Source organism: Mobula birostris, chromosome 3 (genome assembly GCF_030028105.1).
Source record: "Mobula birostris isolate sMobBir1 chromosome 3, sMobBir1.hap1, whole genome shotgun sequence".
In the NCBI taxonomy this organism is placed as follows: Eukaryota; Metazoa; Chordata; class Chondrichthyes; order Myliobatiformes; family Myliobatidae; genus Mobula; species Mobula birostris.
In genome coordinates this window covers 180640041-180658207 of record NC_092372.1, presented here as the reverse complement: position 1 = coordinate 180658207, position 18167 = coordinate 180640041, and the positions used below count along the sequence as shown (strand labels likewise).

The 18167-nt window shown below is 41.1% G+C and overlaps 1 protein-coding gene across 4 annotated transcripts in view; it reads left to right on the top strand.

Annotated features, from left to right (window-relative positions):
• Positions 1-18167, top strand: part of trdmt1 (tRNA aspartic acid methyltransferase 1) — a 97868-nt gene that overhangs the window by 31863 nt on the left and 47838 nt on the right. For all 4 annotated transcript variants that reach the window (XM_072253789.1, XM_072253787.1, XM_072253790.1 and 1 more), the window contains exon 2: positions 1928-2037. In XM_072253789.1, the coding sequence (XP_072109890.1) occupies positions 1928-2037 (110 nt within the window). The remainder of the gene's footprint in view (positions 1-1927; positions 2038-18167) is intronic.

Below are 18167 nucleotides of genomic sequence, written 5' to 3'. Positions count from 1 at the left end.
TCTGAGTTTCTTTCCTGCATCCACAGAATCGCCTGTCTGACCCCCTAACTATAGAGTCCCCTATCACTACTGCCTTTCTCTTCCTTTCCCTACCCTTCTGAGCCACAGGGCTGGACTGTGTGCCAGAGGCACAGCCACTGTTGCTTCCTCCAGGTAGGCTGTTCCCCCCAACAGTACTCAAAAAGGAGTACTTATTGTTCAGGGGGACAGCCACTGGGGTACTCTCTAGTACCTGACTCTTCCCCTTCCCTCTCCTGATTGTTACCCACTTGTCTGTCTCCTGTGGCCACCTGCCTATAACTCCTTTCTATCACCTCCTCGTTTTCCCTGACCAGACGAAGGTCATCGAGCTGCAACTCCAGTTCCCTAACGCGGTCCCTTAGGAGCTGCAGCTCGACACACTGAATGCAGATATGGCCGTCCAGGAGGCTGGGACACTCCAGGACTTCCTACATCTGACACTGAGCACAGAAAACTGGCCTCACACACATACTTCCTTTCCGCAATTAACACAGGTAAACATACCTCGCCTCGTCCCATTACCGCCTAAGCCCATTGAGCCAAAACCCTATTAATAAGGATCAGAAAAGTGATTTGAAAATTGGGTTCATACTCTCCCATTTTGTTTTCAGATGATAACAGAGAATGCAAGAAATGCACTGTAGGCCTGTTGCACTAAATGGGATCTGAAATGTAGTCATTGTTTTGGATCAACTATCTTTCAGAATGGCTATGAAAAGTTAGAAAATATTATAAATTGGAAAGGAATGGGGGAGGTGTCAGAATAAAAAGGTGGAAGAGAAGAAGGAACATTGCTAGAAGGTGATAGGTGAAGCTAGGTGGGTAGGAAAGGTAAAGGGACAAATTCCCAAGAAGCATACCTGGCTGCGGTAGCAAGTCTAGGAGACTTTGTAGTGGAGCAACAAATCTTAAACACAAGAAATTCTTTTCGAGGGATGCCTACCCTGAAAAAGTTTAAATCCTCTCTTCAAGAGAGTTTAGTGAGACCTTTTCTCACTGTTCCCCTTCTGTGATATCTGCTGCCTTCCTAATCTTCAAACATGCACTCACTCAAAACCCTCCCACCTTTTTATTCTGGCATTTTTCCAGCTGAGGAAGAGTTTCAGCCTGAAACATTGACATTTAATTCATTTCCTGACCTGCTGAGTTCCTCCTGCATTTTGTGTGTGTGTTGCTCTGAATTTCCAACATCTGCAGAATTTCTCATGTTTATGTTATAAATTGCATAGATGAGGGATGGGTGGTGAGAACGTGTTCTGTGATATGCTGGAGACCAAAAGAAAATAGCTGACGCACTCTCTCTGGGGGAAGCATAACTTGTGAGAGATAAATGAGCTAGTGGAAGGAGAGAAGAAAAATATGGAATATGAGATACATAAAACTGCATGTACTCAATCTGAAACTAAAAGTGAATGGCAGAAAAAGCCATGCAGTCAAGTCAAAATCTCTAGAGAGAAACTATGTTAATGTTACAAGTCTGTCATCTTGCATCGGAGCTGGCCGTTTCTGGCACAATTGAGAAGGATACTTCCTCTTTTTGACTGTTGTGTTTAAAGTTCTATGCATAGCAGGCTCAGTTTTATATTTGACTATTCCACTGCAAAGGGCCTTGTTCGTACTGATACTAAAATCTAGCAAGAAATGGTAATATGCTACGGGCAATTAGGGGAGCTAGAATTTACACTGTATATATTTTGACAGAGTGTAGCATGCTCAATGATTATTTAATTAGCAAATAATCTTTTACATATGCAGGATGCCATTTAATGACGTAAAATGTCAATGAAAGTAAAAATATAATTAATGCTAGTTAAACAAAATCCCACCAAATGTGGATTTTTGACTTGGAAATTGTGTAAATTCTTCAAAAATTAACTTCTACAATCCATATTTTTCTTTGTTATAGAAAGTTGCATTTTTGCTGAAGTTGTTGCTGCCGTTGACATCAATACTGTTGCTAATGAAGTTTATAAGCACAACTTTCCTAACACTTGCATTTACCCCAAAACAATTGAAGTAAGTTATAACCATTTGCTTTCTGATACCAATGCAATTGCTATTTATAAGCTTTATTTTGAAAACTAAAAGCCATTTTATTATGTTTTTGATATTTCCACATTGTGCATATTTTTCAGTTTTTACATCTGTGGTTGCTTGATCTCATGCCGTAATGAAAACAGTATTTTAAATGAACTGTTCTATGAGGCTTGTTTGCAGCCGGATCAATGTTATATGTAACGAGTGCATTTACTTATAGGAGACCTACGTTTCCCATGAACAGTGAAAATGCTTCTCAATGTATATATAGTAGATTCCGGTTAATTGAGGCTTTGTTTAATCGGAGCAGTTGCTTATTTGGGACAACTTTTTAAGAACAAAAACTAATCATGAAAATAACCGGGATTCTCCTTCTTTATTTTGGACACAATACTGCTTAACTGGGCCAGGAGACTGTTGCCAAACAGTTTGTAACTAGCATCAGCCATGTATACTTGTTTAGCTATTAGACACTACACTGTTCTCTAAGTGAACAGTTTTTAAATAATGTCAGTTGTGTTTTTTACTTACTTACCCCTTTCTATGTGCGCTGGCAAATATTTGATCTTCGTCTGCCTTTGGCCTCCACAGTGCACTTGTGACCATGGAATTTTGTTTGGAACAATCAAATAAAAACAATTAGAAAAAACATGGGAGATGTTGAGTAGCAACATACTGCAATATGAAATAAACCAAAATTTCCTGGAAATACTCAGCAATACTCAGACAGGAGCTGATTGAGGTTCTCGGTCCAAAACACCAACTGTTCATTTTCTTCCATAGATGCCGCCTGATTTGCCGTTGGCTCCAGCATTTTGTGTGTATTGATCCAGGTTTCCAGCATCTGCAGTGACTCTTGTGACATTGATTACTTAGTTTGTTTATTCCCATCTCTTCTCATAAAAATGACATCCATATCACCCAGACCATTTGGTAAGACTATATACCCTCATCAGGATCTTTTTTATTTCTTTTCTGAAGTATAGTAGGCTAGTTCCAGGCCTAACCAGTGACATTGTTATTATATCTTGGACTTTCAGCAAGTTTCTCCTTGAAAGCCACCACCCCACCTGGATAAAAAATGCACCCACCTTTAAACTCTACTATTGAAACAATTCCATATCCATATCACTGATTACCTTTTAATTTCTCGGGTTTATCAAGGCTCCTGCAGAGTACTTAGTCAACTATTTTCCAAAGGTCCATATTTCCTTATCATCCAATTTGACATTATTTGTCAGACTGGGTAAACTTGTAACTACTTCATGCCTCAACTCTTCATAGATGAGTTAAGTTGTGCCTGATATTGGTTTAAAATTACTTTCTTGCTTTATTTCTTCACTTTATTGAAAGTTGGCTCTAGCATTATGTCAACTTTTCATGAGGATTGAAACATTATTATTAGACCTTCAAGGAAAATTAAAACAACTTCAAGTTGTAGATAGCAACAAAAATAATTCAAATCGAAAACAGGAAATTAGGAAATTGCAAAGTGAAATTGACGATATTTATACGTTAGAAACTCAAAGAAATTTTCTTTACCTGAGACAAAAGAATTATGAAGTAGGAGGTAAATCAGCTAGATGATTAGCATATAAATTACGAAAACAACAAGCAGACAATACAATTCATAAAATAAAGAATCCAAAGACAAAGCTTGTGGAGAGTACAATAGGGAAAATTCAAGAGAGTTTTGAAACATATTATCGAGAGCTGTACTCCCAACCCCGGGCCCCCAATGAGCCCTATATAGACAGTGTATTGATTTTTTTAGATCTACCTAAACTTACAGATTTACAAAATGAAAGTTTATTAGAACCAGTAACTGTCAAAGAACTGAACGTGGCCATCTCTAGGTTAAAGGCTGGAAAGTCCCCGGGTTCTGATGGGTTTACCTCAGAGTGGTACAAGTCCCTGAAGACACAGTTAGCCCCATTACTACTTAACACCTTTAATTGGATCTTGCAGAGAGGAGAAACTCCACCTTCCTGGAGAGAAGCGATTATTTCAGTTATTCCTAAAGAGGTTAAAGATAAACTAGAATGTGGCAATTATCGGCCAATTAGTGTTCTTAACTTAGATTACAAACTATTTACATCTATATTAGCGCGCAGATTGGAAAAACTTTTACCTGGCCTAATCCATTTAGACCAGACTGGATTTATTCAACAAAGGCAAACACAGGACAACATAAGGAGAACTCTGCACATATTAGAACAGGTTAATAAGAACGAGACAGAGACAATGGTAGTAGGATTGGACGCTGAGAAAGCTTTTGATTCGGTTAGTTGGGCATTCCTATACAGAGTGTTAGGAAGATTCCGCTTTCAAGAAAAGTTTATTAAAGTAATTCAGACTCTATGTGACAGCCCTACAGCCCGAATTAAGATAAATGGGGACCTCTCTGACTCCTTCATCTTAGAGAGAGGCACTAGACAGGGATGCCCAATTTCTCCTCTCCTTCTTGCGCTATATATTGAACTGCTTGCCCAACTAATAAGACAGAGCGAAATGTAGAAGGTATCAAGGTGGCAGGAATTGAACAGAAAGTGGCGTTATTCGCAGATGATGTTTTGGTCTATCTGAGTGAACCAGAAAAATCATTTATAGGATTGTTTACACTGTTGGATGACTTTGGGAAAATATCAGGTTATAAAATAAATGTAAAGAAAACGCAAGTTATGTCCCTAAATTATACACCATCCAAAAAATTGCAGGATACATATGATCTTAAGTGGGAAGCTAAATCATTAAAATATTTAGGAATAACCCTGCCGAAGGATCTTTCAACACTGTCACAGGTAAATTATGGGCCATTAATCTCAGAGATAAAAGCAGATATGCATAGATGGAATCTTATCCCCTTTTTAAGTTTAAATTCAAGGATAAATACTATAAAAATGAATATTCTTCCTCGGTTATTGTATCTTTTCCGTATTTTACTGGTGGAGGTGGATGATAATCAATTCAGGGAATGGGACAAATAGATTTCCCGCTTCATTTGGCAAGGAAAGAAACGTAGAATTCGATATAACACCTTACAGTTAGGGAAGGAAGGAGGAGGTATGGTTCTTCCTTGCCTGAGAAATTATTTTTATGCCTCACAGATAACCCCTCTGTTATATTGGTGTAATAGGGAATATAAGGCTAGATAGAAGGAAATAGAATTTGGATTAGTTGACAGTTTTCCTCTTCAGGCCTCAATAGCTGACAAAGGATTGATGGCCCAGTTGGAAAAATTTAAAAACGCTTGGATAAATCTTACATTAAAAGTATGGCAGAAGGTGGTTAATTCATGTGGAATTAATAACATGTTAAAACTCTTTAGATGGTGTGCATATGATACCGAATTCCTTCCCAACAGAGGAGATAAAAGATTTGAGCTATGGATAAAGAAAGGTCTTACAACCTACCTCTCATTTATAGATAATAGAGTATTACAAAGTTTCCAAATCCTGCAGGACAAACGGCCTAGAACATAATGACTTTTTTAGGTACCTTCAAGTACGAAACTATGTTAACCAGAGTTGTAGATATACAGACCTATCAACAGTAAAATTAGAATTTTTCAAGATTCTGAATTCGACTTGCAGTTCAATACCTAGTAAATCAGTTTCTCGATTATATAATGCACTCTCCCATGCTAAAAATGTAAATACACTGTATATTAAAGAGAAGTGGGAGAAAGAAGCGGGGTTGGTACTTTCAGAGGAGGCTTGGGAGAAAATCTGCAGCTTTCAATGGTCCTCGACTAATTCTTTGACTTGGAGAGAACATTGTTGGAAAAACATTATAAGATACTTCAAGACCCCATATCAGGAAAAATATAAAGATACAAATGTGATGTGTTGGAGAAGGTGTGGCTCCAAGGAGGCAAATCATTTTCATATTTTTTGGGATTGCCCTAAATTAAGTCTATTTTGGGAAGGTATTCATAGAACATTAGTTAAGGTACTTAGGTCCCAGATACCTCTGAACTTTGAGAGCTCTATTTGGGGCATGTATTGTTTCTTGAACAGAAGGAAGATATAAAGTTGCTGCAGGCCCTCTTAGCGGCAAGTAAGAAACCAATCACTAGAAAATGGCTAAATCCAATACCACCTACATTAGAAGATTGGTACGAAATTATCTTGGAAATATTTAAAATGGAAAAGTTGACTTACTCCCTGAGAACTCAAAAAGAAAAATTTTTATCAAATCTGGAATAAATGGATTGAATATATAACCCCAATGCGAGCAGACTTTAGATGACTCTCCTAATGATTTATACTGCTCTTCTCATCAACACAGTAATATGCTAACGTAAGCACCCCTAGTCTAAATGTTTGTTTTTTTTTTGTTTTCTTTTGGAAAATAGAGAATTAACACAAGTAAAGGGAAAGATTTGGGAAAGGGATAAAAAAATGAAAAAATTAAGTAAATAAGTACATAGGGATTGGATAATTATGTCTGCGGGCAGGAGCAAGCATGAACAAATTAGGATATAAACACCTACAATGGTTGATACATAGGCTTATATACAACATTTTGGACCAGTGGAAATGGTCCAGAAGGGTTATATGGAAACCATTATTACCATTTTTCTTAACAACTAATTCCACTACTTAGCCTAATAGGTTAGATTTACCACAGTACATAATTATCTATTTAAATGTTTATTTTCCTTTTATATCATCTCAATGTGTACTTAAGAATGTATAAATAATTGTAGTTTTATACATATAAAAAATGGAAAAGGTTATATGTGTGAAAAAAGTACATGATATTTGTGAATTCCTTATCCAAATAAAAATAAAATTTAAAAAAAAACATTATTATTAATTCTTGAGATGTATTGATCTGTCAACTTATGAAGCATTCTTTCCTGACTGGGCAACTTATCTACCTTCAGTAATGCTAATCACAAAATAGCAGAAAGATTACAGCACAGAAGGAGTTCATTTGGACCCTTAAATATGTGCCAGTCTAATTAATGAACTGTTGTATACTTCCACTACCCTATTATCTCCACAAAGCATTGAAGCTCTTTTCCTTTTTAAGTACTTAACCAATTCTCTTTTAAGTTGCAGTAAGGAAGGAAACAATTTAACCTGAAGTTTTTACCAGCTCGTTATATTACCATTCCATAAGATATAGGAGCAGAAGTAGGCCATTCAGCCCATTGAGTCTGCTCTGCCATTCAATCACAGGTTGATCCACTTCATCCAGTCATCCCCACTCCTCTGCTTTCACCCCATGCCCTTTGATGCCCTGGCTAATCAAGAACCTATCTATCTCTGCCTTAAATACACCCAATGATTTGGCCTCCACAGCCACTTGTGGCAACAAATTCCACAGATTTACCACCCCCTGACTAAAGTAATTTCTCCGCATCTCAGTTCTAAAAGGACATCCATCAATCCTGAAGTTGTGCCCTCTTGTCCTAGAATCCCCTACCATGGAAAATAACTTTGCCATATCTAATCTGTTCAGGCCTTTTAACATTTGGAATGTTTCTATGAGATCCCCCCTTATTCTCCTGAACTGCGGGGAATACAGTCCAAGAGCTGCCAGACATTCCTCATACGGCAACCCTTTCATTTCTGGAATCATTCTCATGAATCTTCTCTGAACCCTCTCCAATATCAGTATATCCTTTCTAAAATAAGGAGTCCAAAACTGCACACAGTACTCCAAGTGTGATCTCACGAGTGTCTTATAGAGCCTCAACATCACATCCTGGCTCTTATATTCTATACCTCTAGAAATGAATGCCAACATTGCAGTCGCCTTCTTCACAAGCGACTCAATCTGCAAGTTAACTTTTAGGGTATCTTCTCCCAAGTCCCTTTGCACCTCTGCATTTTGAATTCTCTCCCCATCTAAATAACAGTCTGCCCGTTTATTTCTTCCACAAAAGTGCATGACCATACACTTTCCAACATTGTATTTCATTTGCCACTTCTTTGCCCATTCCTCTAAACTATTTAAGTCTCTCTGCAGGCTCTCTGTTTCCTCAACACTACCCGCTCCTCCATCTATCTTTGTATCATCGGCATATTTAGCCACATATCCCTTAATACTGTAGTCCACATCATTGACATACATTGTAAAAAGTAACGGTCTCAACACCGACTTCCGTAGAACTCCACTGGTAACAGGCAGCCAGCCAGAATAGGATCCCTTTATTCCCACTCTCTGTTTTCTGCTGACCAGCCAATGTGCCACCCACGCTAGTAACTTCCCTGTAATTACATGGGCTCTTATCTTGCTAAGCAGCCTCATGTCCGGCACCTTGTCAAAGGCTTTCTGAAAATCCTACTGCATCTCCTTTGTCTACCTTGCTTGTAATTTCCTCAAAGAATTGCAGTAAGTTTGTCAGGCAGGATCTTCCTTTCTGGAAACCAGGCTGGCTTTGGCCTATCTTGTCATGTGCTTCCAGGTACACCGTAATCTCATCCCTAGCAATTGATTCCAACAATGTCCCAACCACCAATGTCAGGCTAACAGGTCTATAGTTTCCTTTCTGCTGCCTCCCACCCTTCTTAAATAGCAGAGTAACATTTGCACTTTTCCAGTCATCTGCTGCAATGCCAGAATTTATTGATTCTTGAAAGATCATCATTAATGCCTCCGCAATCTCTCCAGCTACTTCCTTCAGAATCAGAGGGTGCATTCCATCAGGTCCAGGAGATTTAGCCACCCTCAGACCATTAAGCTTCCTGAACACCTTCTCAGTCATAATTTTCACTGCACAATCCTCACTTCCCTGACACTCTTGAATGTCCAGTATACTGTAGACGTCTTCCACTGTGAAGACTGATGCAAAATACGCATTCAGTTCCTCTGCCACCTCTGCATCTCTCATCACAATATCTCCAGTGTCATTTTCTATTCGTCCTATATTTACCCTCGACTCTCTTTTACCCTTTATATACTTAAAAAAGCTTTTAGTATTTTCTTTGATATTAGTTGCCAGCTTCCTTTCATAATTCATCTTTTCCTTCTGTATGACCTTTTTAGTTTCCTTCTGTAAGTTTTTAAAAGTTCCCCAATCCTCTATCTTCCCACTACCTCTGGTTTCCTTGTATGACCTCTCTTTTGCTTTTACTTTGGCTCTGACTTCATTTGTTAGCCATGGTAGTGTCCTTCTTCCCTTTGAAAATTTCTTCTTATTTGGAATATACCTGCCTTGCACTTCCCTCATTTTTCGCAGAAACTCCAGCCATTGCTGCTCTGCTGTCCTTCCTGCAAATGTCCCTTTCGAGTCAACTTTGGTCAGTTCCCCTCTCATGCTATTGTAATTTCCTTTATTCCACTGAAATACCGACACATTAGATTTTTTTTCCCTCTCAAATTTCAAAGTGATCTCGATCATATTGTGATCACTGTTCCCTCAGGGTTCCTTAAGCTTGAGCTCTCTTATCACCTCTGGATCATTGCGCAATACCCAATCCACCCTAGTGGGCTCAACAACAAGCTGATAGAGATACCTGCATGGTGTGTTTCCTCCCAGGTGCCAGGGTATGGGATGTCTCAGATCGGGTGTAGAGTATTCTGAAGGGAGAGGGTGATCAGCCAGAAGTCTTGGTACACACCGGTACCAATGGCATAGTTAGAAAAAGGGAGGAGGTCCTGAAGAGAGAATTCAGGGAGTTAGGTAGGATGCTTAAAAGCAGGACCTCTAGGGTAGTAATCTCAGGATTGCTGCCTGTGCCACGTGCTAGCGAGTGCAAGAATAGCATGATCAGGCGTATTAATGTGTGGCTGAGAGACTGGTGTAGGGGGTAGGGCTTCAGTTTCCTGGATTATTGAGGCCTCTTCTGAGAGAGGTACGACCTGTACAAAAAGGACAGGTTACACCTGAACCCAAGGGGGTCCAATATCCTAGCGGGCACATTTAATAGAGCTGTTAGGGAGGGTTTAAACTAACTTGGCAGGGAGATAGAAACTGGAGTGATAGGGCTGAGGAAGGGGGAAACAGAAATAAAGCAAAGAGAGTGTGCAACAGAGATTATAGAAAGAACAGGCAGGAGATGAGGCTTAATCGAAGCCAGTGGCATGAGTTACAGGGCAATAGAGACGTGCTGCAGTTAAAACAGAAAGCAACAAATACTGGACTGGGAGTGTTGTATTTGAATGCATGTAGCATAGGAAATAAGATGGACGATCTTGAAATTCAGATACAGATTGGCAATTATGACGTTGTGGCCATCTCTTAAACTTGGCTATAGGATGGCTGCCATTGGGAGCTGAACGTCCAAGGATGTACGGTGTATCGGAAAGATAGGTTAGTAGGCAGAGTGGGTGGTGTGGCTCTGTGTATAAGAAATAATATTAAATCATTGGGAAGAGATGACATAGGATTAGAAGGTGTAGAGTCTCTATGGGTTGAGTTAAAAAATGGCAAGGGTCAAAGGACCCTAATGGCAGTTGTATACAGGCCTCCAAACAGCAGCCGGGATTCCAGCTAACCCAAACCTCTCCCCATGGCTCTGCAAGTTTTTTCCCGTCAAAAGAGAGCTTGATGAATGAAAATCCAATTGAACCTGCCTCCCCCATTACTCTTAAGAGCACCTTTGAGACTGACAACTGGCTACATGAACTATTTTTATCTCTCATGCCAATTTGGTCTTTTTGTCAATCATAAGAGCATAAGAGATAGGAGTAGAAGTAGGCCGTCTGGTCAAGCTGACTCTGCATGCATTAAGATCTTAGCCGGTCTGCCCATGGCCACAGCTCCGCCTACTTGTCTTTTACCCAGAACCATTAATTCCCCTACTGCCGCAAAAATCTCTTTTCTTCCAACCAGACAGCATTACCTTTCCATTGATGGACTAACTAAAGTACTTCAACTGTGATGTAATTTTGTTCAATCTCTTCTGCACCCTCTGTGCTGACTTTTCATCTTTCATAAAGTGTTTTATCCAAAACTGGACACAGCACACCACTTGTGGCTGAATGGCTGTTTTATAAACGGCTCATTGTAGTGCCTTTGCTCTTGTACCCCATGCCGGCACATAAATAAAATCAAGAATATATCTGCTTTTTCAACCATTTTCTCAACATGCCCTACCAATTTGAACTATGCACATAAACCCCTCGATCTCTTCTTTGATAAAAACTTATAAAAGTGCATTATTAATTTACATTATTTCACCATGTGTTTCCTCTCAAAATGTAATGCACCACATATTTCTCAGCTTTAAATTTTGTCTGCCAGTTATCCTTTCATTTCACCAAATTATCTTTATCTGTTTGGTCTATTTACTTTTCTTATTCACTATGTCTCCAATTTTGTGTCATCTGTATACATAAGTCTTTTTACTTTGTCTTTTTTATGTTATTGTCCCTCAGGATAGCTTTCTTCTTGTTTAATGTAGTCTTTAGATGATCTGCTTTTTTGTGAAACTAGATGTAAAACACTCATTTAGTATTTAATCCATGTCTATACATGAAGATTTCCCTTTAGAACCTTAGTAAGTCCATCTTTTCTTTACCTAATCTTTTAAAGATTGCCTGTTTAGAACATGTTTTAGGGTTTAACTTATGTTGCCAACTGATCTTTAATGATTCATATTAACTTGGCCATTTCCATCTTTTACTTGGTTCTCTGATGTGCAGGCTTTTGTGGGCGGTCAGTCAGGGGTTCCCAACATTTTTATGCCAAGGACTAATACCATTAACCAAGGAGTCTGTGGGCCTTAGGTTGGGAACCCCTGGCCTAGCATGATTAATATTTTCTTATTTGCATAAAGGAAAAAGTAGAGTGAATTTGATTATAAATTTACTTTGAACTATTGAACTGATTTTGGTCTTTGGCTCCAACTGCAATGTTCCTTAGGAATGAATTTCCCCCGACCTCCCTGAAAGTTCAGGTATTTGTAACTTCAACATCACTTTAAATCACAAATTGAGCTTCCAGCAACATATCCATTCTGAATTGAATTGAATTGACTTTATTTCTTGCATCCTTCACATACATGAGGAGTAAAAACCTTTTATGTTACGTTTCCATCTAAATGTGCAATCATAGTAATTTATAATAAATAGAAAGTCAACGTAATATAGATTACACTCAAATCAGCATGAGTTAATCAGTCTGATGGCCTGTTGATCCTGGCTTTTATGCTGCGGTACCGTTTCCTGTATGGTAGCAGCTGGAATAGATTATGGCTGGGGTGGCTCGGGCCCCCAGTGATCCTATGGGCCCTTTTTACACACCCTGTCCTTGTAAATGTCCTAAACCATGGGAAGTTCACAACTATAGATGCGCTGGGCTGTCTGCACCACTCTCTGCAGAGTCCTGTGATTAAGAGAGGTACAGTTCCCATACCAGGCAGTGATGCAGCTAGTCAGGATGCTCTCAGTTGTGCCCCTGTAGAAAGTTCTTAGAATTTGGGGGCCCATACCAAACTTCCTCAACCATCTAAGGTGAAAGGGACGCTGTTGTGCCTTTTTCACCACACAGCTGCTGTGTACAGACCATGTGAAGTTGTCGGTGATATGGATGCCAAGGAACGTAAAGCTGTTTACCCTCTCGACTCCAGATCCATCTGTCAATAGGGGTTAGCCTGTCTCCATTCCTCCTGTAATCCACAACAAGCTCCTTTGTTTTTGTGACATTGAGGGAGAGGTTGTTTTCTTGACACCACTGTGTCAGAGAGCTGACTTCTTCCCTGTGGGCCACCTCTTTATTGTTTAAGATGAGGCCAATCAATGTAGTGTCATTGGCAAATTTAATTAGCAGGTTGGAGCTCTGGGTGGTGATACGGTCATGGGTATAAAGGAGGTAAAGGAGGGGACTCAGTACGCAGCCCTAAGGGGCTTCTGTATTAAGAGTCGGAAGGTTGGATGTCAGAAGGTTGGAGGTGAGGGAGCTCAACAACCTCCTGGCGATCTGACAGGAAGTCCAGGATCCAGCTGCAGAAGGCAGGGTCAAGGCCAAGGTGTCTGAACTATTTGTCGAGCCTGGATGAAACTATGGTGTTGAATGCTGAACTGTAGTCCAAGAACAGCATTCTCACACAAGCATCCTTCTTCTCCAGATGTGTAAGGACAGTATGTAGAACAGAAGCTTTTGTGTCATCTGTCGATCAGTCATTCCCTTTCAGTTCAAAGATTATCAGCATTTGCCTTTACTATGTTTCCTTCCCAGCCCCACTCTCTATCATTTAGCAAAGTCATGGTGCTCGGACACAGTGGCACTAACAAGCTCCTGCAGCCGGGACCTGGAACACCTGTTGGTGAATTGTCGTCCCTACTATCTGCCATGGGAATTCACCTCAGTCATACTGACAGCGGTCTACATTCCCCCCCCCCCGCCCAGGCGGAAGTGGAGTGTGCTCTGAACATACTGTATGCCAACATCAGTGAACTTGAGACCAGGTATCCAGAGGCTTTGCTCATTACAGCCGGGGACTTTAACCAGGCCAACCTCAGAAAGGCGCTGCGAAAGTTATACCAACATGTCTCCTGCCCCATTAGAGGCCCGAATATACTTGACCACTGCTACACAGCAGTCAAGGATGCCTACCGTTCCATCCCACGACCTCACTTCGGAAAATCGGACCATCAGGCTGTACTCCTCCTCCCGGCTTACAAACAGAAGCTGAAGCGGGAGGTCACGGTGTCAAAAGTAGTATCACGTTGGACGGAAGAACGGATGAGGTCCTCCGTGACTGCTTTGAATCGGTGGATTGGTTAGTATTCAAGGACTCGGCAGCTAACCTCGATGAGTATGCCTGAGCTGTCACGGTCTTTATTTGGAAATGCATGGAGGACTGTGTGTCTCGCAAGACAATCCGGGTATTCCCTAACCGGAAACCTTGCATGAATTATGAGCTCAAGTCCCTTTTAAAGGCTAGAGCTGCAGCTTTTAGGTCCGGGGATACCAGTTCCTACACGGAATCCAGGCGTGAACTCCGGATAGCTACTAAGGGCGCCAAGAGGCAATTTTGAGCCAAGTTGGAAGCCCAGGCTAACCAAAGGGATGCCAGTAGACTATAGCAGGGTCTAAATGAGATCACTGGGCGCAAAGAAAAGGCTGGGAATAGCAATAACTGTGGCGCTTCTCTTCCTGATGAACTTAACGTATTCTACGCAAGATTTGAACAAAAGAGGAGCGTTCCGCTCACTCCGGATGAACCAGACCTGGTGGCATCAAGATTCATCATCACTGAGGAGGACGTTAGAAGGGCCTTCCTGAAGATAAATCCAAGGAAGGCGATGGGACCAGATGGCGTCCCAGGACGGGTTCTCCAGGCCTGTGCAAGCGAGCTAGCTGGAGTGTTTGCTGACATCTTCAACTGGTCCTTGCTTCAGTCTAAGATCCCCTCGTGTTTTAAGAAGGCAACGATAATCCCAGTGCCGAAGAAGAGCAAGGTGGCATGCCTGAATGACTATCGACCTGTGGCTCTGACATCAATTGCTATGAAATGCTTCAAGAAATTGGTTATGGCACACATCAACTACAGCCTACCGGTCAACCTCGACGCTTTGCAATTCGCCTACCGGAGCAACAGGTCAACGTCAGATGCCATCTCTCTAGCCCTATATTCCTCCTTAGAACACCTGTAAAATAAAGACGCATATGTAAGGCTCCTTTTCATTGACCACAGCTCTGCCTTTAATACCATCATTCCAAATAAACTGATTCCTAAGCTCCGGAACCTGGGCCATAGCACTCAGATCTGCAGCTGGATCTTCAACTTCCTCACAGACAGGACCCAGGCTGTAAAAATAGGGGACACGCTCTCCTCTACAATCACTCTGAGCACCGGTGCCCCACAAGGCTGTGTGCTCAGCGCCCTGTTGTACTCACTGTACACACATGATTGTGCAGCCAAGTTTCCATCAAACTCAATATATAAGTTTGCTGATGACACAACAATTGTAGGCCATATCTCAGGTAATGATGAATTTGAGTACAGAGAGGAAATTAAGAACCTGGTGGCATGGTGCGAAGGCAATAACCTATCCCTCAACATCAGCAAGACGAAGGAATTGGTTGTTGACTTCAGAAGGAGTAGCGGACCACACGACCCAATTTACGTCGGTGGTGCGCAAGTGGAACAGGTCAAAAGCTTTAAGTTCCTCGGGGTCAATATCACAAATGACCTGACTTGGTCCAACCAAGCAGAGTTCACTGCCAAGAAGGCCCACCAGTGCCTTTACTTCCTGAGAAAACTGAAGAAATTTGGCCTGTCCCCTAAAACCCTCACTAATTTTTATAGATGCACCGCAGAAAGTATTCTTCTAGGGTGCATCACAACCTGGTATGGAAGTTGTCCTGTCCAAGACCGAAAGAAGCTGCAGAACATCGTGAACCCGGCTCAGCACATCACCCAAACCAACCTTCCGTCCATGGACTCACCTTACACCGCACGCTGTCGGAGCAGTGCTGCCAGGATAATCAAGGACACGACCCACCCAGCCAACACACTCTTCCCTCCAGGAGGAGGCTCAGGAGCTTGAAGTCTCGTATGGCCAGATTTGGGAACAGCTTCTTTCTAACTGTGGTAAGACTGCTGAACGGATCCTGACCCGGATCTGGGCCGTACCCTCCAAATATCTGGACCTGCCTCTAGGTTTTTTTGCACTACCTTACTTTCCATTTTTCTATTTTCTATTTATGATTTATAAATTAAATTTTTAATATTTACTAATTTTTACTGGTTTTAATATTTTTAATATTTAATATTTGTAATCCAGAGAGTGGGAAGCGCAGAATCAAATATTGCTGTGACGATTGTACGTTCTGGTACCAATTGTTTGGCGACAATAAAGTATAAAGTATAAGTCTAAATTGTTCCAGCGATTCCTTAGCCAGGGACTCACACTCCAATAAATGTATCAGCTGGTGTAAAGATTTGATAACTCTACATCCTCCTTAATTACTACGCATGCATGCTTATTTATATTGTGACAATGCTTCTATATTTTTGGCCCAGCAACTTTTATATCTTTAATATTCAATTATATAATGATCATTGCACCGTCAACGTTCTGGGAATCTTCACAGATCAGAAAATAAAAAGGCCCAGCTTGATAACTTCCATGTCTACAAGGGCAGGGCTGAGGTTTGATATCCTGTGGCTCATGATTCACCACCAGACACCCAAAGCTTTCCTGACAATACCAAGGCATGAGTCAGGAGTATGGTCGATACTATCCACTTCCCTGGATGAGAATAGCTCCAAGATTTCTCAAGAATATCAACATCCTTTGGGGCAAATCTGCCTCTTGATTATCACTCTATCCACCGCAGTAAATATTCATTCCCTCTGCCACTGGCACAAACTGGCAGCAGTTTGTACAACTTACAAAATACCCATTCTCCTCCAGTGTCATTCTCCGAACCTGCCACTGCTTCAATCAAGAAGGACAAGGACAGCAGGTACTTGGGAACAACGCTGCCTAAAACTCCTGACTGAAGAGTACAGTGAGGGTATCTTATCCTGAAGGATGCAGTGGTTTAGGAACGAGACTAGCCAGTGCCTTCTTGAGGAGAGTTAAGTCACTAATTCTGTAAGTAGTCATGATGGCAGAGTAAGAAATATGATGCCCTTTAAGACAGGCGTCCCCAACCTTTCCCGCAGTGCAGACCGGTTTAATATTGACAATATTCTTGCGGACCGGCTGGGTAGGGTTGCCAACGGACAAGAGTAGCAGTCAAATACGTTGTGTTTACCCCGACAGAGACTACAATGACCATGAAGCTTTGCGCAGGCACCTGTGCGCATGTGTGTATGTGCCGATTTTTTTCTACAAATCGTTTTTGGCGATTCTGTTCGGGGGTGGGGGTGTTAATCACGACCGGAATATAGGTGATAAGTGGCTAATACACTCAATTTCATTTCTAAAAGGGTTTATCTAACGAATTTAATATTAAACACACAGCACATAATTTTCCTCGCATGAATATACTGATAAGTCAATTATCAGGGGAGGACAGGGGAGCTTGAAGTAAGTGTTGAACGAACTTCCGGTAGAAGTGGTAGAGGCAGGTTCAATATTATCATTCAAAGAAAAATTCGTTAGGTTTATGGACAGGAAAGGAATGGAGGGTTATGGGCTGAGTGCAGGTCGGTGGGACTAGGTGAGAGTAGCGTTCGGCACGGACTAGAAGGGCCGAGATCGCCTGTATCCATGCTTTAATTGTTATATGGTTATATAAGTCACTTATAAGTCAATAGCATCATAACATTTTAAGTAACGTTTAGATATTAAACACACAGCACATATTTTCCCCGTATGAACATATAAAATCATTGCAACACACCAATATCGCTGAATCAGTGGGAGCCCTGGGCTTGTTTCCCTGCAACAACACGGTCCCATCGAAGGGTGATGGGAGACAGCGATACTTGAAGGGGGTTCCTTATGTCCAGTCTATTCCGCAATTTAGTTTTTGTTGCATTCATTGCAGAGATATGTTGGAAATGGAAGCAACATTTTCAGTCCTTTCGTGGCTCTCTCTGGATATTCAGCCTTGACTTTGATCCAGAATGCCGGCAGAGATGTTATGTCAAACATACCTTTCAGCCCCCCGTCATTTGCGAGCTCGAGGAGTTGATCTCCTTCTGGCGCTGACATGGATGACACGCGGGTAATGACCTCACGTGCGTTCAAGCTCAACATTGGGCATGATAGGGAATGAGGAAAGGTGCAGCTGACTCATATTGCCAAATTATATCATTTCCTCGTGGCCCGGTGGTTGGGGACCGCTGCTTTAAGAAATATGCTTTTATATTTTTGAATATATTTAAGAAAATAAGATTTGTATTTGCCTGTTACTTTGTGTTTGGGGTAAGTAAGAACAGGCATTTAACATACATTTTTGATCTGGTAAGTTGTCAAATGGATTTTATTGACAAATTGTGATTGCTACAACTGTAACACTTTTTGTGATGTTTGTGAAACCATGCATCTATGACAGTAGTAGGGAGTTTGTTTCTGAATTCAACAGTTACTGGTAAATACCTCATTGTTCATTTTGGGAAAATGGATAAGGTACATCAACTGTTCTTTGTGGCATGGATCTCATTATTGTCAGCACCAAATGCATTAGTTTGAGGGAATTCTTTGTGGCCTGTGGAATTCATGTCATCAGTTTGACTGGTCAGCTG